Consider the following 26,101-nt stretch of genomic DNA (forward strand, 5'->3'; position numbering starts at 1 on the left):
ACACTTGTGCCCCGATCTTCCGCGCGTCCCGGGCAAATCAAGCCTAGGACACTCGGTGTGAGTGTGGCTGGCTGGGGGTGTCCCTGCGAGCCGTGGTTCCGAGCCAGCCGGGCTCTGGGCCGGACTGCTCAGCTGCGCCCTGGGCGCACGGGTGGCCGTGGCCGAGCGGGGCGCGGGGGGTGACGTTCCGCGCGACGATGCGGAAGCCCGACGGGAAGATCGTGCTGCTGGGGGACATGAACGTGGGCAAGACGTCGCTGCTGCAGCGCTACATGGAGCGGCGCTTCCCCGACACGGTCAGCACGGTGGGCGGCGCCTTCTACCTGAAGCCCTGGCGCTCCTTCAACCTGTCCATCTGGGACACGGCAGGTGAGCGCGGCGCCCGCGTCGTCCCCGGGCCACCCTCGGCCTCTCTTCCCTGGCTGGCTGGGCAGACTGCGGGGTCAGGGCCTCCGCGCGTCCGGCCCCGGGGGCCCGGGACCCCCTGCAGTCACCGGGCTCCCGGCCGAGCTGCTCCCGGGCATCCCAGACCCCAGAAGGGTTTGCTTCGAGTTCTCAAGAACCCCGAGGAACACCGGCTCCCTCGTCCCGCACGGCAGCCTTGGGGTTCAGCGGAAACCGAGGCACAGGGCGCTGGTCTCCCAAAGACCAGAGTTGAACGCGACTCCGCGTCTCTGCGAGTCACAGTTTATTTACCCCGTGCTTGCTCTCCTTGGCTGGTCGCTATATATGTCATGTGGCTTGGAACGACTTCCTGTACAGATAGGTAGTGAATTATTTTTAGTGTTTGTAGTGTTTGTGACTTTTCAGAAGCGCGACATAGATGCTTTGCAAAGGGACACTGGTCATTATGTTTTTTTTTTTTTTTTTCTTTTTTTTTTTTTTTTTTTTTTTTTTTTTTTTGGTCATTATGTTTTAACGAAATGTTCTTCCTTTTCCATGAAAAAGAAATAAAGATGAGACTCCTGAAAACAGGGTGATGCATGTATAATGAGCGAGTCCCCTCCCCCCCCCAGGTAGGGTCTCACCCTAGCTCCAGCTGACCTGTAATTCACTATGTACTGTCAGGGTGGCCTCGAACTCACTACGATCCTCCAATTAAAGGCGTGCTCCACCACATCCGGCTATGAGTGAGTTTTTGAATGTCTGAAGCTAAGGTCTGAGGTCTTTTGCATTAGCACATTAAAGAGGTCTTGTCTAGACTCCCTGAGGTGTGGTCTTGTCGAATAAGCAAGTAATTAAACTGAATTAGGGACGTTCTGTAATTAAATTGAATTAGGGACGTTATTCAGCACTTTCTTTCCCTTCGTCCTCTTTCTCTGTCTTTCTCTCTCTCTCTTTTGGGGGGGAGGTTCAAGGTAGCCCAAGATGACCTGGAATTCACAATGTAGTCCCAGGGTGGCCTCCAACTCAGGGTGATCCTCCTACCTCTGCCTGGGATTAAAGGCGTGCGCCACCACACCCGGCTTGTCCTCACTCTTGTTCTTTTCGGTGTCCCCTTTGTTGCTACTGTGGTGTACTCCTGCATTCCCCCTCTTGGATTCTGGCCTGCGCCGGGGACAGTGGGAGCAGGTCCGTGAGATATCTGCTTGGCCATCCTGCCTCCCACTGAGCGCTCCTGAATGTCCGCTCTGTGAATCAAGGCCAGTCAGTCCCACCACTTTCTCTCTGTCTGTCTGCTTATCTTGTACCCGCTCTCGACTGGACTTGCCTGCTGCCCTTGATTTTCAAGGGGATAGATAAGGTACGGCTGGTGCTGGAGGACCCACCCTGATACCCTCAGGGGCGGCTGCTGGAGGCCAGCTTTCCCTTCCATGTGTGATGCTTCTGGAAGTCACGCAGGCCTGTGGTAACAGCACCCGGTTCTGCATGGCCCCAGAGCCACAGTTTCACTTTGACTTGGCAGCTTTCTTCACCAGTGCCGGAATTTTGGTCAACAGGATTTTGTAACACTGCTGATGTGTGTAGGTAGCTTGCCGGTTTCTGGGTGGGGGTGTCGACTCATTTCCTGGCCAGCTTGGCTGCTACTTTCCTGTTCCTGGACCCTCAGTGTGAAATCAGAGGAGGGCTGGCCAGGCCCTTCTCCACATTCTTCATCTCCCAAGTACACATGCTCAGGACAACCAACATTGAGAGTCAACATTGGCCCTGGTGGCCAGCTTTCTCGGTGTTGATGGGGCTGTGGGAGGGCCCTTGGGGGTGGGGACCAGAGAGGCAGGGATAGTTATTCTTCCAGAATTCTGTGCAAGAACTCCAGTAGTTTATAAGCTTACCCTGGGGCTGGAGGGATGGCTTAGCCATTAAGACATTTGCCAAAGGACCCAGGTTCAATTCCCCAGGACCCACATTAGCCAGATGCACAAGGGGGCACACCTGTCTGGAGTTCGCTTGCAGTGGCTGGAGGCCCTGGCGCGCCCATTCTCTCTCTCTCTCCCCTTCTTTCCCTGTCAAATAAATAAATAGATAAAAGCAAAATATTAAAAATATATATAAGCTTACCTTTCCCTTCCTTTTGTCTTTTCTATTGTCATTTTCATGCCTGAGGCAGGAAAACTAATTGTTGATGTGTTGGGCTGATGCTGTTTGTGTGACAAGCAGGTGGGGTGGCACGGTACGTGAGGGCCTTGGACTCTGTATGTAACACAAGGTCAAGATTCCTGCTTTACTTTTTTTTTTTTTACCCCCGGGGTTTTGAGGTAGGGTCTCACTCTAGCTCAGGCTGACCTGGAATTCACTATGGATACTCAGGGTGGCCTCGAACTCACGGCGATCCCCCTAGCTCTGCCTCCCAAGTGCTGGGATTAAAGGTGTGCGCCACCACACCTGGCACTTTTTTGTTTTTTTTGAGGTAGTGTTTCACTCTAGTCCGGGTTGACCTGGTATTCACTATACAGTCTCAGGCTGGCCTTGAACTCATCGTGATCCTCTTATTTTGGCCTCCTGAGTGCTGGCTTGCACACCACGTCCGGCCTGTTTTTACTCTTGGTGCAAACTCTGAAGACAAGATACAGTGTCCGGCTGCAGCGCTGGGTGGTGGTTGGAGCTGAGGATTGGAAGGAGAGATTGGCTCATTTAGTGTCTTGTCTTCTGTACTTGACACATAGTCCCCCAGAAGCAGGGATGATGACTCTGCACATTCAAGGCTGGCTGGCAGGTGAGGGGTGTACAGACTTTGCCTGTCTGAAACAGGAATTTTGGGGTTCCTTACCAATATGTCAATGCACCAACCAATTTAGGCTATCCTGGACTCTTATGAATTTAAAGAACTGAAATCCATAGACCAGAGGGTAAGGTTTAGAGAGACTTTATTAGATTAAGAATGTGTGGAGAGCTTCTGCCACGTGGAGGGCAGGAGAGGGCAGAGAGTCTCTGTGGGCGTAAGGATGGTGGGCTCCCCTCATCTCGGCAGCGAAGGAAGCTTCCCAGAACCTCGTAGTTCAAGAGCTGGCCAAGGGAGCTTGTCCCCTGTGGTGGGTTTTACCTTCAGGCTCAGGTGAGCCAGGGAGACAGCTGGTTAGTCTGGGCTAGAGGCTCACTCAGGGAGAGGCCAGCCGTGACCCCAAGCTCTGGGGGCTGAATTTGACCAACCTTATTGTCAGGATTAGATTTAAGTTCTAGGAAAGGGGACCTCTCTCTTAAGAGGGGCTCAGGTTGTTTGTGGAAAACCAGATCTAGGGAACTTCTTTAGGCAACAGGTAAGAAGTCTGGCTGCTGGTTGTGGTGGTGCACGCCTTTAATCCCAGCACTTGGGAGGCAGAAGAGGTAGGAGGATTGCTGTGAGTTCCAGGCCAGTCTGAGACAACATAGTGAACTGCAGGTCAGCCTGGGCTAGAGCAAAACCCTACCTTGAAACACGACCCCCCCCCCAAAAAAAAAAAGTCAGGTCATCCTTTGATCTCTAGCAAAGTGGAAATTGTAAGGACCGACTTGAGGAACATTCCTGCCTTTACTTTTGGGGGCCCAGGCACCCTAACTGCCTCATGTCTGCACCCACCTCCCATAAGCTGAGGTCACTCACAGCTTTTTCCTGGATGGGGGCAGGTGGGGGACCTCACCCTGTGTGAGTGGATCAGGCTGCAACGTGGAGGGAGCATCGCCCCCATGGGCATATAACTGCTGGGAGCCTGTTGCCTGCAGAGCCGTGTCCAAGCCCGGCGCCTCGCAGGTCTTTGGACTTTAGACTCCAGGAGACAGACTTTCCTGCTGTCTCTGTTTTGAATAAATACAAAGTGGCCTGTGTGCCAGTACACACCCCTGCAAGGCCCAATGCCACTCTGCCCATATTTCTTCCTTACCCTCTGCCTGCAGCCCCTTGACTCAAACGCCTCCAGCGCCTGCCCCTTGCACAAGGCCAACCGGGGGGTCTTGGGACAGAGCGAATGGCTCTTTTGCCTGTGTGGGGGTGACAGAGCTGTGTCCATAGGCTGCTGCGTTCGAAGAGCGCTCTGTGTGCTGATGCGCCAGCCTGTTGTCCTGAGGTGCCAGCGAAAGATTGTCCCACACACCTGTGGCATCTAGGGCACTGCCATCTTTCCTAGGCTGAGCACTCACAGTCTGTTCCTCCCTTATTTTAATAATGAATTTTAGCAGGACGTGCTGAGCCACACCCGTAGCAATTCCACAGAAGCACCTCAACGTCATCCCCCAGGGTTTGCTTCCCACACAGCTGCAGGCACAGCCTGCCAGCTCTGGCGCGGTGCCCCTCTTCCTCTAGCTTCCTGTAACACGTTCCTTCTCTCCGCCCTGCCTCCCGCTTTCCCCAGCTGCACCTGCGCGCCCGCTTTCCGCTGATACCTATTCACGCGGCTGAGGTTCCCCAGGCTCTGCGGGCCTCCTCCGGCCCGTCCCCACCACAGCTGTCACGTCCAGGTTTCCACTGGTGGCTACTCAAGGCTGCCGGCTGTTTTCTCTTGCCACCACGTGCTTCCGGCCTTCGCTTGCTGCCACAGCGACCGCAGCTGCACTCTATCTCCAGTACCAGCATCTACGGGTTTAGTGTGGGATTTGCTGCTATGACAAGTGGTGTGTTTGAAGCAATGTGCATTTGTATCACCTCTTGATCTGGAAGTTTGAAGTCCCGAGTGGGTCTCTTCTGGGCTAAGGACAGAATAGCTGCAGGGCTGTGTCACTTTCTGTAGGACGGTCTCCTCGCCTCTCCAGCTGGTCTCTTGGCTCCATCTTTCCCCTCCATTTTCTTTCTTTTCTTTTCTTTTTATTTATTTTTTAGTTATTTTTATTTATTTATTTGAGAGTGACAGACAGACAGAGAGAAAGAGGCAGATATATATATAAAGAGAATGGGCACACCAGGGCCTCCAGCCACTGCAAGTGAACTCCAGACACGTGCGCCCCCTTGTACATCTGGCTAACGTGGGTCCTGGGGAATCTAGCCTTGAACCGGGGTCCTTAGGCTTCACAGGCAAGCGCTTAACCGCTAAGCCATCTCACCAGCCCTCTTTTCTTTCATTTTTTTTTTCTGAGGTAGTGTCTTGCTCTAGCCCAGGCTGACCTGAAATTCACTTGGTAGTCTCAGGGTGGCCTTGAACTCATGGTGATCCTCCTACCTTTGCCTCCCAAGTGCTGGGATTAAAGATGTGCACCAGCATGCCTGGTTTTTTTTTTTTTTTTTTTTTTGAGGTAGGGTCCCACTCTGGCCCAGCCTGGCCTGGAATTCCCTATGTAATCTCATGATAGCCTTGAATTCATGGCGATCCTCCTACCTCTGCTTCTTAAGTGCTGGGATTAAAGGCGTGCACCACCACACCCAGCTCTTGTACAAACAATTTTTGTCTTGAATGGCTTTTTAGAAGGATTTCCAGTCCCCTAGTCTATGACTTCTCATCTGCTCTTTGAGAGGTTCGTTCAACTTCCGTTATCGAATGAAAGTGTTTCCACATATGTCAAAAGCCAGGAATCAAAAAGCCAGTCTAGAGAGAACAGGCAGAGACATGAAACAGACGCAGGTGCAAGTTTGTGGAATACCACAGTATCTGAAGTCCAGCGTCTTGAGGGCCCAGCCCTGGAGCGTTGAGGCTATTGCTGGCACCAGTTGATGGGAAAAGAGCCATTTTTAAAAATTATTATTATTATTTTGCTTTTTTGAGGGAGGGTCTCACTCTAGCCAAGGCTGGCCTGGAATTCACTATGAGTCTCAGGGTAGACTTGAACTCATGGCAATCCTCTTACCTCTGCCTCCCAAGTGTGGGATTAAAGGTGTGCCACCATGCCCGGCTATTTTTATTTTCAAGGTAGGGTCTCTCTTTAGATCAGGCTGACCTGGAATTCACTATGTAGTCTCAGGGTGGCCTCAGACTCATGGTGGTCCTCCTACCTCTGCCTCCCAAGTGCTGGGATTAAAGGCGTGTGCCACCACTTCTGGCTATTTTTTAAATTAATTAATTGTTTTATTAACAACTTCCCTGGCTGTAAACAATATCCCATGGTAATGCCCTCCCTCCCCCCACTTCCCCCCTCCCTTTTTTTTAAAATTTAATTTATTAGTTTTCTTTTCAGCAAATACAGGCAGTTTGGTACCATTGTTTAGGTTCATCTATGATCTACCCCCTCCCATTGGACCCTCCTTATTGATGTAAGTGGGTTGTGCATTGTGGAGTTAGCCCACAGTTATTGGTATGATAAATGTCTCTGCAAATCATGACCCAACATGTGACTCTGACATTCTTTCCGCCCCCTCTTCCGCAAAATTTCCCTGAGCCATGTTGGGTTCATTTTTGGTCTGCTTCAGTGCTGAGGTGTTGGGGGCCTCTGAGGCTCTGGCTCTCTGATTTGGTAGGAGTTGATTTTTCTTTGCGTTGGTCTCCTTCTCCTTTGTGCTGGTATCCGGTTCACAGGAAGAACATCATCCTTGCTTGTTTTGCCAATTGTCCTTAGTTTCAGTTGGGCCCCTTTTGAGGTATGTTGGGGCAGCTGTCTCCTTAGGATCTGCATCTATCTTTCTTTCCCCGGTATCTGGAGTGCAGCTAGGCGGTTGCCATCTTGGCCGGAAGTGACCCACTTTCCCCTTTGAAACTCCACTCTCCATCATATCCCCTCCCCCCCTCAATCAGTCTCTTATTTTGATGTCATGATAAAAGAACCATTTTTTAAAAAAATTTTATTAGCATTTTCCATGATTATAAAAAAATCCCATGTTAATTTCCCCTTTCCCCCCCACTTTCTCCTTTGAAATTCCGTTCTCCATCATATCATTTTTTTTGTTTGTTTGTTTTTTTGAGGTAGGGTCTCACTCTAGCCCAGGCTGACCTGGAATTCACTATGGAATCTTAGGGTGGCCTCGAACTCACAGCGATCCTCTTACCTCTGCCTCCCAAGTGCTGGGATTAAAGGCATGCACCACCATGCCTGGCTAAAAGAACCATTTTCAAAGAGTCCCAAAAGGCCTCCCTCCCTCCTGTGTGACAAGGCACACAACATAACTTACAGAAAGAAAGGTTTATTTTGGCTCATGGTTTTGGAGGGATCTCAGCCCATCATAGTGGAGAAGGCATGGCCGCAGGAGAGGCTGCATCTGTGATGGCAGAGCATGTGGCGGCCGCTGCTTGTTCACATGATGTGGACCAGAAGACAAACAGCTAGACCAGAACCAGATTTGGGCCATAATCTTCAAAGGCCTTTCCCAAATGGCCTACCTCCCAAAGGTCCCACAGTGTCCCAAAACAGTACTAGTGACCTGGGGAGGCTGTTCCTCTTCAATCTCTCACCCCCCCCCCCTTCAGGGCCCTGGCAAGAGGCAGCAAGGACCTTATTCCCCAGGGAGTTTACATAAGACAGGAAGTAGTTGAACTGGCGCCTGAGCCAAGCAGGATGGCCCCAGGGACCATGCGCTTAATGAGCAAGCCCCGGAGTGCCTCCGAGAAGTGATGTCGTTCTGGGGTGAGCGGGACGGACAGGGTTGCTGGGTCTTTCTGCTCATTGAGTATGCCCACATCAGAGCCCATTGTGCATACATGGTGACACCCAGGGGTGGCAGAGGTCCATAATCCTGTCTCAGGGCTGCCCGTCCCACCACGAACAGCCTGTGTACACAGTACCCTGCCCGCCTACAGTCTCTATACATGTAATTGATGTGTCTGCTGGGCATGGCCACAGAACAGGCAGGCCGCGCCAGTGTGTCAGAGCATTCTGCCCTGAGGCAGAGGTCTCCATCTTCCTGTTCCCTGTCTTTTTTTGTTTTTGTTTTTTGAGGTAGGGTCTCCCTGTAGCCCAGGCTGACCTGGAACTCACTATGCAGTCTCAGGGTGGCCTCAAACTCATGGGGATCCTCCTACCTCTGCCTCCCAATTGCTGAAATTAAAAGTGTGGTTTTTTTTTAATCTTATTTTTATTTATTTACTTGGCAGGGAAAGAGGGAGAGAGAGAGAGAGAGAGAATTGGCATGCCAGGGCCTCCAGCCACTGCAAATGAACTCCAGACACATGTGCCCCCTTGTGCATCTGGCTAACGTGGGTCCTGGGGAATTGAACTTGGGTCCTTTGGCTTTGCAGGCAAATGCCTTAACCACTAAGCCGTCTCTCCAGCCCTAGTTGTACTTTCTTGTAGTGAGTATATTACCCTTTCCACGTGTGTGTCCCAGTCACCTCCTTCCTAAGCTGGGGGAGTTTATTCTGCTGCATATACGTGACAGTAGAGTTGAAGGCGTCTGTGGCTTGCCTGACCCGGCAGCCGGTGTTTACCGTGGTACAGGGTGGTTGGCTCTCAGCAGCCAGGCTTGCGCTGTACTTTCCTCACACATTTCTTCCACATGCCAAGGAATCTTTAGTGTCATCAGTCTGCTTTCAGCAGGAGGCGTTTGCTATGAACTTTGTCCCAGTGTCCAGGTAAACAGCCAGAGCCTCTGCAGGGTCACAGGACTCCAAGGTACAGAGGTGACACCTTCCAGGTGTTGTCATGGGCTGCTTAATTCACTCTGTAGTCTCAGGGTGGCCTTGAACTCTTGGTGATCCTTCTATCTCTGCCTCCCCAGTGCTGGGATTAAAGGCATGTGCCACCACGCCCGGCTTGAGGACATTTTGATGAGGATATCTAGTGGGTACTTTCTGGACACCTCCCTAGGAGCAGACCTTGTGTCAAGCTCTGAGGAACAGCAGGGAACACCGCACACAGCGTTGCTCATGGTCAAGAGGGAAGATGGTACAGGGTCCAGCTTGGTGGGTCAGGCTGGGCTTGAAGTCATGCATCTCCTTCCTCAGCCTCCCAGCGGCTGGGGTTATAGGAACTTGATTTGGCTGTGAGGGTGTGTTTGGTCACTTCTCCTCTGCAGAAAAAGCAGTTTTGTCCCTGTTTGCTCATGCGCGTCGGTGTTCCCTTTGGCCTATTTGTGAGTCTTCTCATATATCAGAACTTCCGTGTAGATTCCATACGCCACTTCCTTCCTGATGTCTCTGAGCTGCTTGTGATATCTGTGAGACTCCCTCCCCCCCCCCAAGTGTGTTGAGCTCTGTCATGTGTGTTTACTTTTTTGAAAAAAAAATTTTGTTTTGAGGTAGGGTCTCTAGCCCAGGCTGACTTGGAACTCATTCTGTACTTCCAGACTGGTCTCTAACTCACAGCGATCCTTCTGCCTCTGCCTCCCAAGTACTGGGACTAAAGGCATGTGCCACCAAACCTAGTTGTATTTACTTACTTATTTATTTTTTTCTGTTTTTTTGAGGTAGGGTCTCACTCTAGCCCAGGCAGACCTGGAATTCACTATGTAGTCTCAGGGTGGCCTCAAACTTAGGCAATCCTCCTACCTCTGCTTCCCAGGTGCTGGGATTAAAGGCGTGCTCCACCACTTCTGATTGTATTTACTTTTTATATTTACATGTCTTTCTTTAAAAAAAAATATTATTTGGGCTGGAGAGATAGCTTAGTGGTTAAGGAGTTTGCCTGAAAAGCCAAATGATCCCGGTTTGACTCTCCAGGACCCACGTGAGGCAGATGCACAAGGGGGCACATGCATATGGAGTTTGTTGGCAGAGGCTGGAGGCCTTGGTGCGCCCATTCTCTCTCTCTCCCTCAAATAAATAAATAAAATATTAAAAAAAAGGTAAAATAAACAAATAAACAAAAAATATTATTTGTAATGAGAGAGTGTGTAAAGACACGCTAGGGTCTCCTACCTCTGCAAACAAACTCCAGATGCACCACTTTGTGCATCAGGCTTTATGTGGGTACTGGGGAATCAAACCTGGGTCCTTGGGCTTTTTGGGAAAGCACTTTAACTGCAGATTTGAAAATTTTGTCTTTCTTAAACATTATCTTTTAGGAGACTAGGGAGACAGCGTCAGTGATTAAAGGCAGTTACCCTGCTGCCCTGTTGACTGGAACTTGGATCCCTGGCAGCCACATAAAGCTGGGAGCAAGCGGCGCATGGACCTAAAACTCTGACACGCCTAAGGCGGTGGGAGCTGGAGTCAGAAGAACCCCAAAGCCTCCTGGGCCAGCTAGTGTGGCTGTCCCACCAGCGCCAGCCCCGCAGACCCTGTCTTGAACAAGGTGGAAGGAGATATAAACAATACCTTCAGTTTGTCCCTGACTTCCCCACACATAAATAATAATCTAAAGAAAGTTGCCTTTTGTTGTTGGTGGTTGTTTTTCGAGGCAAGGTTTTACTCTAGCCCAGGCTGGCTTTGAATTTACGGCAATCTTCCTACCTCAGCCTCCTGAGTGCTGAGACAAAAGGTGTGTGCCAACATTCTCCACTGAAATTATCTTTGAATGCTTGCTTTAAAAAGTGCTCACTTGGGGCTAGATAGGTGGCTCAGTGGTTAAGGCACTTGCCTGCAAAGTCTAATGACCTGAGTTCAATTTCTCAGTACCCATGTAAAGCCAGATGCACAAAGCAGCTCATGCATTTGTTTTGTCTTAAAACTTAATTTTATTTTATTTGAGAGACAATCACACCAGGGCCTTCAGTTGCTGTAAGCGAACTCCAGACACATGTGCCACCTTATGCATCTGGCTTATGTGGGTCCTGGGGAATTGAACCTGTGTCCTTTGGCTTTGCAGGCAAGCATCTTAACCACTAACCCAACTCTCCAGGCCCAGCGCATGCATCTGGAGCTCATTTCTAGTGGCTGGAGGACCTGGCATGCCCATACTGTACCTTTATTACTATCATCTCTATCTCTCTGCTTGCAAATAAAAGAAAATTTAAAAAGTGCTCACTGGGGCTGGAGAGATTGCTTAGTGGTTATGGCGCTTGCTTTGAACCTAAGGACCTAGGTTTGATTCCCCAGTACCCCATGTAAGCCAGAGGCAAAAGATAGCACATGTGTCTGGAGTTCATTTGCAGTGGCTGGAAGCCCTGGTGCACCTATTCTCTCTCTTTCTCTCTCTCTCTTTCTCTCTGTCTCTTTCTCAAATAAGTAAGCAAATAAATAAATAAAATATTAAAAAAACTAAAAAAATATTTTAAATATTTTATTTTTATCTATTTGAGAGAGAGAGAACGAGAGAAAGAGCACGCCAGGGCCTCCAGCCACTGCAAACAAACTCCGGATGCACGCGCCCCCTTGTGTACCTGGCTTATGTGAGTCCTGGGGAATCGAACCAGGGTCCTTTGGCTTTGTAGGCAAGTGCCTTAACTGCTAAGCCATCTCTCTAGCCCAAATAAAATATATTTTCTAATTAATTAATTAATTTATTTTTATTAACAATTTCCATGATTATAAACAATATCCCATGGTGATGTCCTCCCTCCTCCACTTTTCCCTTTTAAACTCCATTCTCCATATCCCCTCCCTGTCTCAATCAGTCTCTCTTTTATTTTGATGTCATGATCTTTTTCCTCCTACTATGATGGTCTTGTGTAGTTAGTGGCACTGTGAGGCCATGGTTATCCAGGCCACCAAATAAAATATTTTTAAAAAGTGTTCACTGGAATCCATCCTTAGTCTGATGGGATGTAGAGACCGCCCAGTGTACAGTCACGAAAACCTTGAACATTTGGAGTGACCGGACGATGGAAGCGGCCTTTCCGGCCTACAGCATCCTCAACTTGAGCAACTGCCCAAGAGAGACTTCAGAACCTTGGAGGAAAGCACGTGACGCTGTGACCCCAGTGCAGCACAGAAGCCAGAAAAGCCGCAGGCGGGTACAGGAAGGCGGCTTCCTGGTTCTCCATCGTGGTCCCCACATGCCCTCAGTGTGTTTGAGCTTAATGGGGAGAGAGAGCCTGATTTCTTTTTTTTTTAAATTAATTAATTAATTTATTTATTTGAGAGCGACAGACACAGAGAGAAAGACAGATAGAGGGAGAGAGAGAGAGAATGGGCATGCCAGGGCTTCCAGCCTCTGCAAACGAACTCCAGACGCGTGCGCCCCCTTGTGCATCTGGCTAACGTGGGACCTGGGGAACCGAGCCTCGAACCGGGGTCCTTAGGCTTCACAGGCAAGTGGTTAATCGCTAAGCCATCTCTCCAGTCCCAGAGCCTGATTTCTATTTGCAGGCCAGCCCAGGCTTGGGTCAGGGGATGGGATGCGCTGGATCTGGAGCAGGGGCAGGGGGTGGGATGTGCGGGATCTGGAGCAGGGGCAGGGGGTGGGATGCGCAGGATCTGGAGCAGGGGCAGAGGACTATGCCAGCGGCCCGCAAGGCCCGCGGAAGTTCTTCCGCCCAACCTGGCTGCTGTGCCGACATCAGCAGTACTTCCCGTGTTCCTTCAGGGATGGAGCTCTTGGCTGTGGGGAGGGAAGGGTGCTGGGAGCAAAGTCACTGTGCTGTGTGTGTGCTGGTGGCACTTCCTGTTTGACAACATGTCATTCCCCCCCTCCAGCCATTTATCAGAGCAAGTTAGTTTTTATTTTTATTTTTTGGTTTTCTGAGGTAGGGTCTTTAGCTCAGGTTGACCCGGAATTCACTGTGTAGTCTCAGGGTGGCCTCAAACTTTTGGCAATCCTCCTACCTCTGCTTCCCGAGTGCTGGGATTAAAGGTGTGCGCCACCACGCCCTGCCCATAGCAAGTTTTTTTTTTTTTTTTTTTTTTTTTTTTTTAAACAGCTATTGCAAAAACATCCCAAACCCAACTATTTTCAAATCTGATTAACTCTGGTTGGTCACCAGAGGTAGCCACTGTCCCTGGCAGATTGGGGGAGGGGGAGCCAATGCCTTGCAAGTGTGGTCTCCCTGGCCGTCCTTAGTGAGGAGGCACTGAGGCTGCTTTGACCCTGGTGGACAGACTTAAGAGTGGGCAGGTGCAGATGGGCTACCTGTGCGGCTTTCATTAGTGGTGTGATTACCTTGCAGGGGCCCTTGTCACAGTGAGACGTGACAAGATGAAGCTGGTCCCATTTCCTGAGAAGGGGCTGAGTCGAATTCTCCTAGGGCGGAGTTAACAGAACAGACACTTGTTCACTGACACGCGCTTCTGAGGACTTGACAGGACGGGGCAGGGAAAAGCTCTCTTCTGTCCCGCTGGGTGAGGCACTGGGCTAGCTGGGTGACGTGCCCCAGTTAGGTGGATGCCTTCATAACGTGACGTCCTTGCATGAAAGAAGTTAGTACTCATTTGAGGCTGAAATGAGTTTACTTTCCTGCTTTAATAAATAGAGACTTAGCAAATGGTTGAATTTTATTTCATAATCTCCTTTGAAAATTAATTATCACTGGCCCACACAGTAGCCATTGAAGTAAAGAAATCTTTGTTTTCAAAGCCAACTCTGTTATGTAAGCGTGTTTTTCCCTGTATTTGCCTGTTTTTTCCTAATGTCTGACTGCTAAAGAACATCTCTTTCCCTGAAGTCTTAGGTGAAAGTCTTAGGTGAAGCTCATGTTTGAGGAGATTGCAGTCACTTGAGAATTAGGCCCTGTCATTATTGGATAATCTTAGTGTTTCCTTTGGTCATCTGGCCACAGCTGTGGATCGGCTTCTAGGCAATTGTCATTCCTGTGAGTCGTGTGGCCCTGGGACACATGTGTTGTTTTTGTTCATCCTTCAAATGATCAGATGGAGGCCACTGAGTGGCCCCAGCTTATGTGAAAAGTACACTGGTGTAAGTACTTGGGCGTGAAGCCGGGTATGCGATGGAACCCTTTCTTGTCCTGTGGAGCGGAAGCGGTTTTGGCTTACCCATTTATCTTATTTATTTATTTATTTTTCTGGTTTTTCAAGGTAGGGTCTCGCTCTAGCTCAGGCTGACCTGGAATTCACTATGGAGTCTCAGGGTGGCCTCAAACTCATGGCGATCCTCCTACCTCTGCCTCCCGAGTACTGGGATTAAAGATGTATGCCACCACACCTGGCTTTATTTTATTTATTTTTTGTTGCTTTAAATTATTTTTTTTATTTTCATTTATTTATTTATTTTTGGTTTTTCTGAGGTAGGGTCTCACTCTAGCCCAAGCTGACCTGGAATTCACTGTGGAGTCTCAGGGTGGCCTCAAACTCACAGCGATCCTCCTACCTCTGCCTCCCGAGTGCTGGGATTAAAGTGTGCGCCACTATGCTGGGTTTAAATTATTTTTTTTATTGACAACTTCTGTAATTGTAAACAATATCCCATGGTAACTCCCTCCCTCCCCTCACTTTGCCCTTGGAAACTCCACTCTCCATCATAGCCCCTCCCCCTGTCAATCAATCTCATCTTTTCCTCCTATTATGATGGTCTGGTGTAGGCACTGCGAGGTCATAGATATCCAGGACATTTCGTGTCTGTAAGAGTGCATTTTACGGTCCTGTCCTTCCTTTGGCCCTTACATTCTTTCCACCACCTCTTCTGCAACAGACCCTGAGCCTTGGAAGGTGTGATAGAGATGTTTCAGTGATGAGCATTCTTCTGTCCCTTTTATTTTATTTTTTAAAAACTTTATATTGATAGCTTCCATATGTATCGGCAATAAACCATGACAATTCCTTGCCTCTACTCCCATTCTCCCCCTCTCAAATCCACCCTCCACGAAATCCCCTCCCCCTTCAATTAGTCTCTCTTTTACTTTGATGTCAACATCTTTTCCTATTACAAAGGTCTTATGCAGGAAATGTCAGGCACTGTGAGGTCATGGATATCCAGGCCATTTTGTGTCTGGACAATTGCAGTGTAAGCAGTCCTTCCCTTCCTTTGGCTCTTTCATTCTTTCCTCCACCTCTTCTGCAATGGACCCTGGTCCTTGGAGGGGGTGATAGAGATGTCTCAATGCTAAACACTCCACTGTCACTTCTTAGCAGTATGGTGACTTTAAAAACATTATTTATTTAAGAGAAAGGGTGGGGGAAGAGAGAATGGGCACACCAAGGCCTCTAACTGTTGCAAATGAACTCCAGACACATGTGCCACCTTGTACATCTGGCTTACACGGGTACTGGGAAATTGAACCTGGGTCCTTTGGCTTTGCAGGCAAGCGCCTTAACTGCTAAGTCATCTCTCCAACCCCCTGCTTCTCTTTATTTTGAACAGGAAAGTCTTTATGGCTTGGGTTTGGGTGCCCAAGTTAAACATTTGCTGACTAATCCAAAGTAAACAGAGTCATGCAACAGCTGAGTCTCTCTTTGTCTCACCTTCCTTAACTACAAGGACTGTGTCTCCTTGGCTGTGGTCTAGACCACACTTGTGTGAGCAAAGGCTCTGGAGTCATGGCCACCATTCTTTCAGAAGCAGCTCACAGGAATGGAGTCAGATTACTGGGTTTTGGCTGTGAGTTTATTTAAAAATATTGCCCTTCCTTGGTGTAACTGATTAGTTTGTCTTGCAGTTTGGGTCTGATTTTCACGTGTAGGGGTCAGGGTCTGCTTCCTTTCCACAGCTGATAACATTCAAGTTGCCCGCTGCTGACTGCTAGATCCTATCTGGCTTAACTGGGCACAGGGTTTTGTTTTCCTTTGGATTTATTTATTTGCTTATTTGCAAGGAGAGAGAGAGAGAGAGAAGAGAGAGGGGTAAATGTGAAAATGGGTGTGCCAGGACATCTAGCCACTGCAAACTCCCGATATATGCACCACTTTGTACATCTGGCTTTACGTGGGTACTGGGAATTGAGCCCTGGTTATTAGGCTTTGCAGGCAAGTACCTTTGACCACTACCATATGCATCTGGCTGTATGTGGGTACTAGGAAATGGAACATGGGTCCTTTGGCTTTGCAGGCAAGCGCCTTAACCACTAAGCAAGCTCTCAGCCCCTTCTTTTCTTTTTCTTTTGTGAGAAAGAGAGAGCGTGTGAGAGAGAAAACTGGTGTGTCCGTGTACTCAAACTCCAGACACGTGCACCACCTGGTGTACGTGTCACCTTGTGCGTCTGGCTTACGTGGGACTTAGGGAGTTGAACATGGGTCCTAACTTGACTGCTAAGCTATCTCTTCACCCTGCTTTTTTCTTTTTGAGACAAGACTGTCATGTAGTCCAGGCTGACCTTGAACTCTGACTGCCCACCTGTCTCTATATGCTCTTTGCTGCCCACATGACTGTGGGCAGTATGACGGTGGCTCTTGGGACCGTGGTCTGGCTCCACTCCACTTGCTTGGTGGGGGTGTGGCTCCTGACATCTGGGACTGTGGCGGCCACCCTGAGGCTTACTGTCCGCTGAAGGACACCTGCCACTCTCACAGGTCTTGAAGAAAGCCCCTGCCCAAAGTGCAGCACTGAGGCCCACTCTAGCTCCATATTTCTTGGTCTTTCTTGGTCACCTGCTCAGGGATGACCTGTTCTCAAGAGAGACAGAGCCAGGCTCAGCGCCACTCACGCCTCACTTAGTCAGGTGACAGGGCGAAGGTCGTTGGCCGTGCTAGTGACCTCAGGTTGGATAAAAGGCCACGAAGTGATGCGAGATACTCATGTCCACCTGTGTGGACCTCCGTGACCTGAGCTCAGGAGTGCACACAGTCGCTAGCTCGTGCAGGAGGTGGTGTGAAGGTCTCGTGATGCAGGCTCCTTGTCATTTGAGTCATCCTCAGGACTTCTCCTTTTCTAAGGCTCATTGTAGTGTATGACCGTCTGGTGCTTTCGGAGGGGAGGGCATGGCCAGGGAGGAAGTAGAGCTTCCCTGGCCCTTTTGACCTCTGCACATTGGGTGGGCATCACGGAAGGGAACTGTGATTCTTGGTCAGTTCTGCTTCTAGGGAGGGCATTGGCGGCCACCAGTCTGGACCTGCTGTGTTCCTCACTGGGCACAGGTCGCCTGGGGCAGCTGTAGCAAAGCCCTATAAACCCAGTGGTTTGCCACAACAGAGCCTCGCTCTCTCACGGCTCCCGAGGCTGCATGTCTGAAGTCCAGGGCCGGCTGGTTGTCCTCCCCCGAAGGCGCCTGACAGAAGCCGTTTGGGTCTTTCCTTACATCTGGTGGGTGCCGTGACCCTGGGCTCCGGTCACCACTCTGATGTGGCTGTCTCATGTGGTGGTTTCCTGTAACTTTGTTCACCTCCTCGTCCATCGGCGCGTCTGTCCCTGGCTCTCCTTTCTCCCAAGAACACTGATCATTCATAGGCCATACCTTAGTGTGACCTCATCATAGCTAGTCACATAAGCCAAGACCCTGCTCCCAGATAAGGCCACAGACACAAGGTTGGGGGTTCGGACTCTTGCCTGTCTTGGGGGCATAGTTGGTCCCACAGCAGCGGCTATGGACTGCATTTACCACTCGAGTGTTAAACCTGAAGTGGTATTTACCTGCCCCATGGCCTGCCTTTGAGGAGAGAAATGAGAGCCGGGTCTGCGCGAGCACCCTGAGGAGCCCGTGTGTCTTAAGTGCTCCTTGCCCTCCGGGGCTAAGGGCCAAGCGCGGCCAGACTCCTGCCCTGTCCTCCTGCAGCATTGCCCCGCGGGGCTCAGCACCTTGGGGAGAGCCTGGTTTGATGGTTTGATGGATGGAGAGCTGGAATGTGTCCTTCAGGGACTTGGAAATCTAGGCTGAGGAGGGGCGATGGGGGAGGCCTTGGATGCCAGATGCCTCCATTTGCCTGGGGATGAGGGTCAGGGTGGTGGCCTGAGGTCGGAGTACAGGTGTTTGAGAGTGAACTGACTAACATGTCCCAAGACCGATTATCCATGGGGAGACACCACCATGGTGGCCATCCAGGGGTGGGTTGTGGACATTGAAGGTGAGCCTGGAGGGCCTGGGAAGGACTCCTGAGCAGCTACAAGGAGCACAGGGATACCGCTCAGCCACCAAGCCCGTGGACAAGTTCTGGTGCAGAAGGCCAGTTTGGTTTTGGTTTTTTTTGAGGTAGGGTCCTGCTCTAGCCCAGACTGACCTGGAATTCACTATGTAGTCTCAAGCTGACCTTGAACTCACAGAGATCCTACTGCCTCTGCCTCCCAAGTACTGGGATTAAAGGTGTGTGCACTACCATGCCCGGCCTCAACCTTTCTTTCTTTCTTTTTTTTTTTTTTTCGAGGTAGGGTCTCACTCTAGCTCAGGCTGACCTGGAATTTGCTATGTAGTCTCAGGGTGGCCTCGAACTCACAGTGATCCTCCTACCTCTGCCTCCCGAGTGCTGAGATCAAAGGTGCCACCATACCAGTACATTCCCTTTCTTATGAGACTAATATTAAGAGTAAAAGTGAGGGATGAAGGAGGAAGCCACTTCAAAACCGGGAGAGATGGTTTAGTGGTTAAGGCGCTTGCCTGCAAAGCCAAAGGACTCGGGTTTGGTTCCCCAGGACCCATGTAAACCAGAGGCACAAGAGGGTGCATGCTCCTGGAGTTTCTTTACAGCGGCTGGATGCCCTGGTGCACTCATTCTCTCTCCCTCTCTACCTGCCTATTTCTCTCTCTCTCTTTCTAATAAATAAATAAAATATGTTTTTAAAAACGTGGGAGTGTTTGGACTTTAGATTCCTTGCTACGTTCTCCATCACCCTGTGAATGAGGTCACAGTCGCTGTCCTGCCTGGGTGCTTGCTTGGTGTTGGGACTCTGGCAGACGCCTTGAGGGCTGCAGGAAGCTGGGCCTGGGGCAGGGAATTTCCGCTGCTGGAGCTGCAGAGAGTCCTTAAGAGTAGGGCTGGAGAGATGGCCTAGCGGTTAAGCGCTTGCCTGTGAAGCCTAAGGACCCCGGTTCGAGGCTCGGTTCCACAGGTCCCACGTTACCCAGATGCACAAGGGGGCACACACGTCTGGAGTTCGTTTGCAGAGGCTGGAAGCCCTGGTGCGCCCATTCTCTCTCTCTCCCTCTATCTGTCTTTCTCTCTGTGTCTGTCGCTCTCAAATAAATAAATAAATAAAGGGACAGGCTGCGGAGACTTCCCTGTACCCTCTGGAGCGCCCTGCAGTTAAGTTCATCTTTGTTCCCAAGAAGCTTGTCCCAACCAGGAATGTCAGGCGGGCCTTTCCCCAGGGAACAGCCCTGGGTGCTGTGAGATCTCAGAAGGATTTCTGCCTGGGCCTTCCTTGATTCCCCTGGAGATAAGCCTGGGAAACAGTCCTTTTGGGTGACATGTGTAGGTAGAAGTTGATAACATTGGGGAAAGATTATAATTTCATTAAAAAGAATTCTTGCCGGGCGTGGTAGAACGCAGCTTTAGTGGAACGCAGCTTTAACCCCAGCACTTGGGAGGCAGAGGTAGGAGGATCGCCGTGCGTTCAAGGCTACCCTGAGACTACACAGTAAATTCCAGGTCAGCCTGGGCTAGAGGGACACCCTACTTAAAAAAACCAAGCAAAACAAAACAAAACAACAACAAAAAAGGAATCTAAGCGGAGAAGCAAGTGACCATTTGCCCTAGGCTGAGCCATGTGGGCTCTGCTGCTCTGACCCAGTATGTGATGTTTCTCTTTTGTCCCCACTGCTGGTCTCGTCTCGTGCATCAGCACCTGGTTTCTTCTTTTTTTTTTTTTTGGTTTTTGAGGTAGGGTCTCACTCTAGGCCAGGCTGAGCTGGAATTCACTATGGAGTCTCAGGGTGGTCTCGAACTCACGGCGATCCTCCTACCTCTGCCCCCCGAGGGCTGGGATTAAAGGCGTGCGCCCCCACGCCCGGTTTACCTGGTTTCTTACTTATGCTGTCACAACCCTATTCTGCCAGCCCCTGCCAGAGGGTTGTGGCCTGGGAGTGGCACAGTGCCCATCTGGAAAAGCTTCCTTGCCCAGGTTCGCGTCATCACTTCCTGGCAGGTCTTCCAGGTAAACGGTGGCGACCCACGACCAGTCCTCATGTTCCAATAGCACCGTTTAAAAACCTGTATATGGTCACTGGGCGTGGTGGCGCACGCTTTAAATCCTAGCATTCGGGAGGCAGAGGTAGGAGGATAGCTGTGAGTTCAAGGCCATCCTGAGTGAATTCCAGGTCATCCTCAGCTAGAGTGAAACCCTATCTGAGAAAAACAAGAACAAAAACAAAGCTAAGAAAACCTGAGTCTTATCTCTGGTGGTGGGGACAGAGCCCAGGCCCTTGCTCGTACTAGGCGAGGGCTGTGCCACTGAGCTGCCCCCTAACCTTGAAACTGGCTTTCGTTTTCCCCATTCAGCAGGCCAGCTGGTGACTTCTTTGGTTTTTCGAGGTAGGGTTTCACTCTAGTCCAGGCTGACCTGGAATTCACTATGCAGTCTCAGGGTGGCCTCGAGCTCACGGTGATCCTCCTACCTCTGCTGGGATTGAAGGCGTGAGCCATCACTCCCCGCCCGGTGAATTTTTATTTTTATTAACATTTTCCATGATTATAAAAAAATATCCCATGGTAATTCCCTCCCTCCCTCCCCCCCCCCCCCGACACTTTCCCCTTTGAAATTCCATTCTCCATCATATTACCTCCCCTTCTCAATCCGGTGAATTTTTAATAGCACGGCCTCCTGCACCCTTTCAGAATGCACCCGCAGGGTTGTGTGTGATTTCTGCCAGACACACTCACCCACCCAGTGATTTTGGACCAGTGGAGTGAAGCCCACAGGCATCTGGAGCCCAGGGCTCTTTGTCCTGGGAGGTTGGGGAGCGCAGTAGAAAGCGCCTGGGCAGCTTTCAGTTCCTCGGCGGCTGTGCCGGGTTACTCTGGGTCATTGGCTCTTGCCTTGCTTAGGTCTGCCCTAGACCATCCTCCAACCCTGCTCACTGATGTAGCGGCCACCTGGTGTATGATGGGAGTTTATTCTTTTTTTTTTCTAATCATGCTGTGTTGTTACCGGTAGTCTAGGTAAGGAAGGGATTCCAGTCTTTCTGCCTACTGGCTTCTTTCATGTTCCTTTTTTTTTTGTTTTTTCAAGATAGGATTTCACTCTAGCTCAGACTGACTGGAATTCACTATGTAGTCACAAGGTGGCCTTGAACTCATGATGATCCTCCTACCTCTGCCTCCCAAGTGCTGGGATTAAAGGCGTGTGTCACCATGCCTGGCCCATGTTAATTTCTTTTTCTTTTCAAAATTTTTTTATTAACAACTTCCATGATTATAAACTATCCCATGGCAATGCCCTCCCCACCGTTTTTAGAGAGAGAGAGAATTGGCCCACCAGGGCTTCAGCAACTGCAATAGAACTCTGGACATGTGCACCACCTAGTGGGCATGTGTGATCTTGCGCTTGCTTCACCTTGTCCTTCTGGCTTACATAGGATCTGGAGTGTTGAACATGGGTCCTCGGGCTTCACAAGCAAACATCTTAACTGCTAATTCACCTCTCTAGTCCTCCATGTACAGAAAGAGGTAGATAGGGAATGGGCACCCTAGGGCCTCCAGCTGCTGTAAACAAACTCCAGACACGTGTGCCACCTTGTGAATCTGTCTTATGTGTGTCCTCGGGAATTGAACCAGGGTTCTTTGGCTTTGCAGGCAAGCTCCTTAACCTCCAAGCCTTTTCTCCAGCCCCGAAGTCTGAATCTTAATAACCCTATTTAAAAAATATTTTTATTTATTTATAAGTAGAGAGAGAGAGGGAGAGAGAGAGAGAGAATGGGCACACTGGGGCCTCTAGCCATTGCAAATGAACTCCACGTGCATGCAGCACTTTGTGCATCCAGCTTTATGTGGATACTGGGGAATCAAACCCAGATTGTTAGGCTTTGCAAGCAAATGCTTTAACAACTAAGCCATTTCTCCAGCTCTGGAAATCTATTGACAATCTTTTTTTTTTAATTTATTTTTATTTATTTATTTAAGAGGAATAGACAAAGAGAGAAAGAGGTAGAGAGAGAGAGAGAGTGAGAGAGAGAGAATGGGTGTGCCAGGGCCTCCAGCCACTGCAAACAAACTTCAGAAGCATGCGCCACCTTGTGCATCTGGCTAACGTGGGTCCTGGGGAGTTGAGCCTCGAACCGGGGTCCTTAGGTTTCACAGGCAAGTGCTTAACCACTAAGCCATCTCTCTAGCCCAATCTTTTTTTTTTTATTTGAATTTTTTAGTTGGCATACAGAGACTTAGGTATCATTCATTCTGGCAATTTTAAAATACAATTTGTTTTTGTTGATTCTCGTCCTCCCTCCTCTCCTCAACCCCCTTCTCTCTGTATATAGAGATGCCTCTATACTGATTTCCAGAAAGGCTGTACTTGTTTGCAGTATCACAATAGCCAGCCGTGAATAGTTTCTCTTTCCCCACACCCTTGCCCCCTTGCCAGTATTTGACAGTTTTCTTGATTATAGCCATTCTGACTGGGTGAAGCTCTTACCTGTGAAGGCAAAGTGAACTTGGAAAAACCAAGTACAAAAAGACCACATTTAAAAAAAATTAGTAGACAGAGAAAGAGGCAGATAGAATGAATGGGTGTGCTGGGGCCTCTAGCTACCCTAAAAGCTGTAGATTACACCTAAAACTGTACTGGAGAACCTCAGGCATGAAGACTGGCTTGTAAATTCTTCTGTTGGTGTTGGTTGATGCAGGAATTCGTGGTGACATTCAAGCACTGGTAATTTGCTCCCTTACTACTTCTCGGTTTCTGCGACCTTACTTTTTTTCTATTTGGTTTTTCACAGTAGGGTTTCGCTCTAGTCAAGGATGATTCAGTCTGTAGTCCCAGATTGGTCCTGAACTCACTGCGATCCTCCTACCTCTGCCTCCCAAGGGCTGGGATTAAAGGTGTGCGTCACCAATGGCTTGGGTTGGTTTTTGAGACCAACTCTTGCTGTGTGGCCTTGGTTGGCTTAGAGCTCACAATCCACTTGCATCACCCTGACTAGTTGCTGGGGTTACAGGTGTGTCCTGTCACAGCCGGTTTCAAATCAGACTTTCAAACAAACAAACAAACACACAAACAAATAAACAAAACTGGAATGGCCGGGTGTGGTGGCACATGCCTATAATCCCAGCCCTCGGGAGGCAGAGGTAGGAGGATTGTGGTGAGTTCGAGGCCACCCTGAGACTAATAATTCCAGGTCAGCCTGGGCTAGCGTGAAACTCTACCTCGAAAAACCGAAATCAAAACAAAAAACCTGGAACAGAAAGTTATTTTAGGTGTGGACTTTATTAACACAGTTCCCTTTTGTCCCAAATGAACTATGTCACTTGAAAGAAATTCCTTAGGGTGAGTGGAATGTCCCTGCCATGCCATCTTGTGAAATCTGGAGTAGAGCTGATAGCATTTTTACTGCTGGGAACCTCATGGTCCTGGGAGAGAGTTATCTCTCCTTCTTTATTTTATTTTATTTTTTTTTTGGAGGTAGGGTCTCACTCTAGCCCAGGCTGACCTGGAACTCACTATGTAGTCTCTCTCTCCTTTTGTAAGCAGAGGTTTGTGATTGCCCGCTGGTGACAGGCTCTTGGCCATGATCCTCCGTAGAGGGACATTGGCTACTCATTCAGGGCAGAGCACTGTTTTGGCATGGCCACCTGTGTCCTGCATCGCTTGAGCCTAGACTTATAATTAGTTCTCAGTCTCAAACCCACTCGGGTGGGGGAGAGGGGACAGCTGGAGAGAGTGGCTCTTCAGACTCCAGATCCCGGAGTGCAGACTGCTTGTTGACAGGGTCACACTGTGTCTCAGACCGTTCCCAGACTGGCCATTCCTGAGGTAGGAAGCCATCTTGGGACCCTGGTGGCTCCCATGTTTTGCCCTTCAGACTTGCTGAAGGGCACATGCCTGCAGCTTCTGCCAAGTTTGACTGGGCTCCCCTCCAGCTGGCTTCCCTCCCAGCTGGCCTCCTCCTCAGCTGGGCCACCCAGGGAACACAGGCCGTACTGAGAGAGAAGCTGCTGGTCCCATGGAGGGAGCCGACAGCAGCCATGAGAGGCAGCATGCCCTCTGTCTCAGGAGTGGGCAGCTTAGCAGGCTCCTCCCACTTATGCTGGCCATCGGGTGACCAGCCTGCAGCACGCTGTCTAGCCGGGCATTGGTACCTTCTGTCAGAATATAGCCATTTCCAAAGGCGTGGGGATAGGGTGGGATTTGGTTGCCATTTGGCTGAGAACAGTTGCTAAGAAAATCTGGCAGTGGGGTCGGTTTTGCACAGATGGATGTGTGCAGGTGGGATGCCATCGGTCAGAACTCCTTTTGTGTCAAGGATGCCTGGGCACCTCAGTAGGGTGAGCCTGACCCCTCCTCAGACACTGGCATTAAAGGGCATTTAGCAGCAAAGACAGCAGCCAGGCCACTGAAATGCAGGCGTGGGAAGGGTTTTCAAGATTACGATTGGTCATGTGTTTCGCTACTGACATCACAGATGACCAAGTCTGGTGGTCAGGATTCCAAAGTGGTGGCAGTCATGAAATGTGGAGGCATCCGCTGTGGCTGTCCATGGAGTGAGGGCACCTGCTCTTCCTGTGGAGGGCGCACTCCTCCTGAGCACTCCTGCGGCCGTTGCTGACATTGATGTGGCCCCATGTCACAGCTGACTGGGCCAGGTTGCCTGCTCTGGCCTGGGTTTGCACCGACCCGTGAGTGACCTTCACACCTGAGTTTGCAGAGGGGCTATGCGGCATGTGGAGGTCACTGGGTTGCCTGGGGTCATTTCAGAACTCGACGTCAGGATTATCAGGAGCCGCAGCTCAGTGACAGAGTGCTTAGCGGCATGCACAAGGCCCTGGGTTCCTGAGGTCTTTTGGGGTGGAGGAGGGAGCTGTCGCACTTGGATCCCGAGGCTTGGTCACTCATCTGGTTCAACTTGACATGGGGTCCTGGTTGGTCACCTCCTTTCCCTGTCCCTTTCAGCTCACCACCGGGGTCATGGTTCCTTTGGGGTGTGTTGGGGGGCTCCCAAGCCATTTGATGGTGGGTGAGTCCTGAGACAAGCGCTAACTGTCTTTCTTGCGCTCTCTTTGCCAGGGCGTGAGCAGTTCCATGGCCTGGGCTCCATGTACTGCCGCGGGGCTGCTGCCGTCATCCTCACCTACGACGTGAACCACCTGCAGAGTCTGCGGGAGCTGGAGGACAGGTTTTTGGGCCTGACGGACACAGCCAACAAAGACTGCCTGTTTGCCATTGTGGGGAACAAAGTGGACCTCAGTGAGGAGCACGCCGCACAGAGCGGGGAGGCCTGCAGCTCTGTGTCCCCCAGGGCCCCCAAGCAGGTGCGCCCCGAGGATGCCATGGCGCTGTACAAGAAGATCCTGAGGTACAAGATGCTGGACGAGAGGGACGCGCCGGCCGCTGAGCAGATGTGCTTCGAGACCAGTGCCAAAACCGGGTACAACGTGGATGTCCTGTTCGAGTCTTTATTTGACATGGTCGTGCCCATGATCGCCCAGCAGAAGGCCGAGGGGCCCCCGCAGACTGTGGACATCTCCAGCTGCAAGCCACCCAAACGGACCACATCTGGGTGCTGTACCTGATGGCGGGAGGTCTCCGTCTCCCTGAGCTCGCTCGGCACGCGTGGGAGCCAGCTGGGGCGATTTTCTAGCACAATGTAGACTGCAGTGGGTGGAAGCAACCGCCAGTGCCAAGTGCAAACTGGTGTGCACGCACTCCTCCGTGTCAGCAGGTGGGGTGTGAATCCCTGCAGACACCCTGAGCACACACCCTGCCTCACCCGCTGCCCTCAGCTTCCTTGCCACGGAAGTGGCCCTTTGTTTTGCACGGTGGGACGCATGCTCTGTGGACTTGCCTGAGACTGGCCTTGACCCCCACACTGCTGCTGTCCCCAGACGTCTCTTTACACTGTGACTTCTCTGTGGTCCTCCCATTTAATGGTATATACTTCAATATGTTTTCAAGATGCTCTTCTGCATTTAATTTATACAGAATCAGAAATGCCTTTTGATATCCGTTGAAGAAGTGTGGGCTACATGTGTCATTAAAAAGGATTTTTAGAAAA

The 26,101-nt window shown here is 50.3% G+C and overlaps 1 protein-coding gene across 1 annotated transcript; it reads left to right on the top strand.

Annotated features, from left to right (window-relative positions):
• Positions 1–26,101, top strand: Rab20 (RAB20, member RAS oncogene family). Its single transcript, XM_004663370.2, has 2 exons — positions 1–369; positions 25,114–26,101. Exons 1-2 carry the CDS (start codon positions 198–200, stop codon positions 25,617–25,619), a joined length of 678 nt encoding a protein of 225 aa, XP_004663427.2. The 5' UTR covers positions 1–197; the 3' UTR covers positions 25,620–26,101.

Source organism: Jaculus jaculus, chromosome 3, assembly GCF_020740685.1.
Source record: "Jaculus jaculus isolate mJacJac1 chromosome 3, mJacJac1.mat.Y.cur, whole genome shotgun sequence".
In the NCBI taxonomy this organism is placed as follows: Eukaryota; Metazoa; Chordata; class Mammalia; order Rodentia; family Dipodidae; genus Jaculus; species Jaculus jaculus.

Excerpts from the sequence above, each read along its gene's own strand:
- Rab20 (XM_004663370.2), top strand. The coding sequence starts at position 198 with ATGCGGAAGCCCGACGGGAAGATCGTGCTGCTGGGGGACATGAACGTG. Across the intron at positions 370-25,113 it reads GTCCATCTGGGACACGGCAG|GGCGTGAGCAGTTCCATGGC; the intron begins GTGAGCGCGGCG and ends TCTCTTTGCCAG.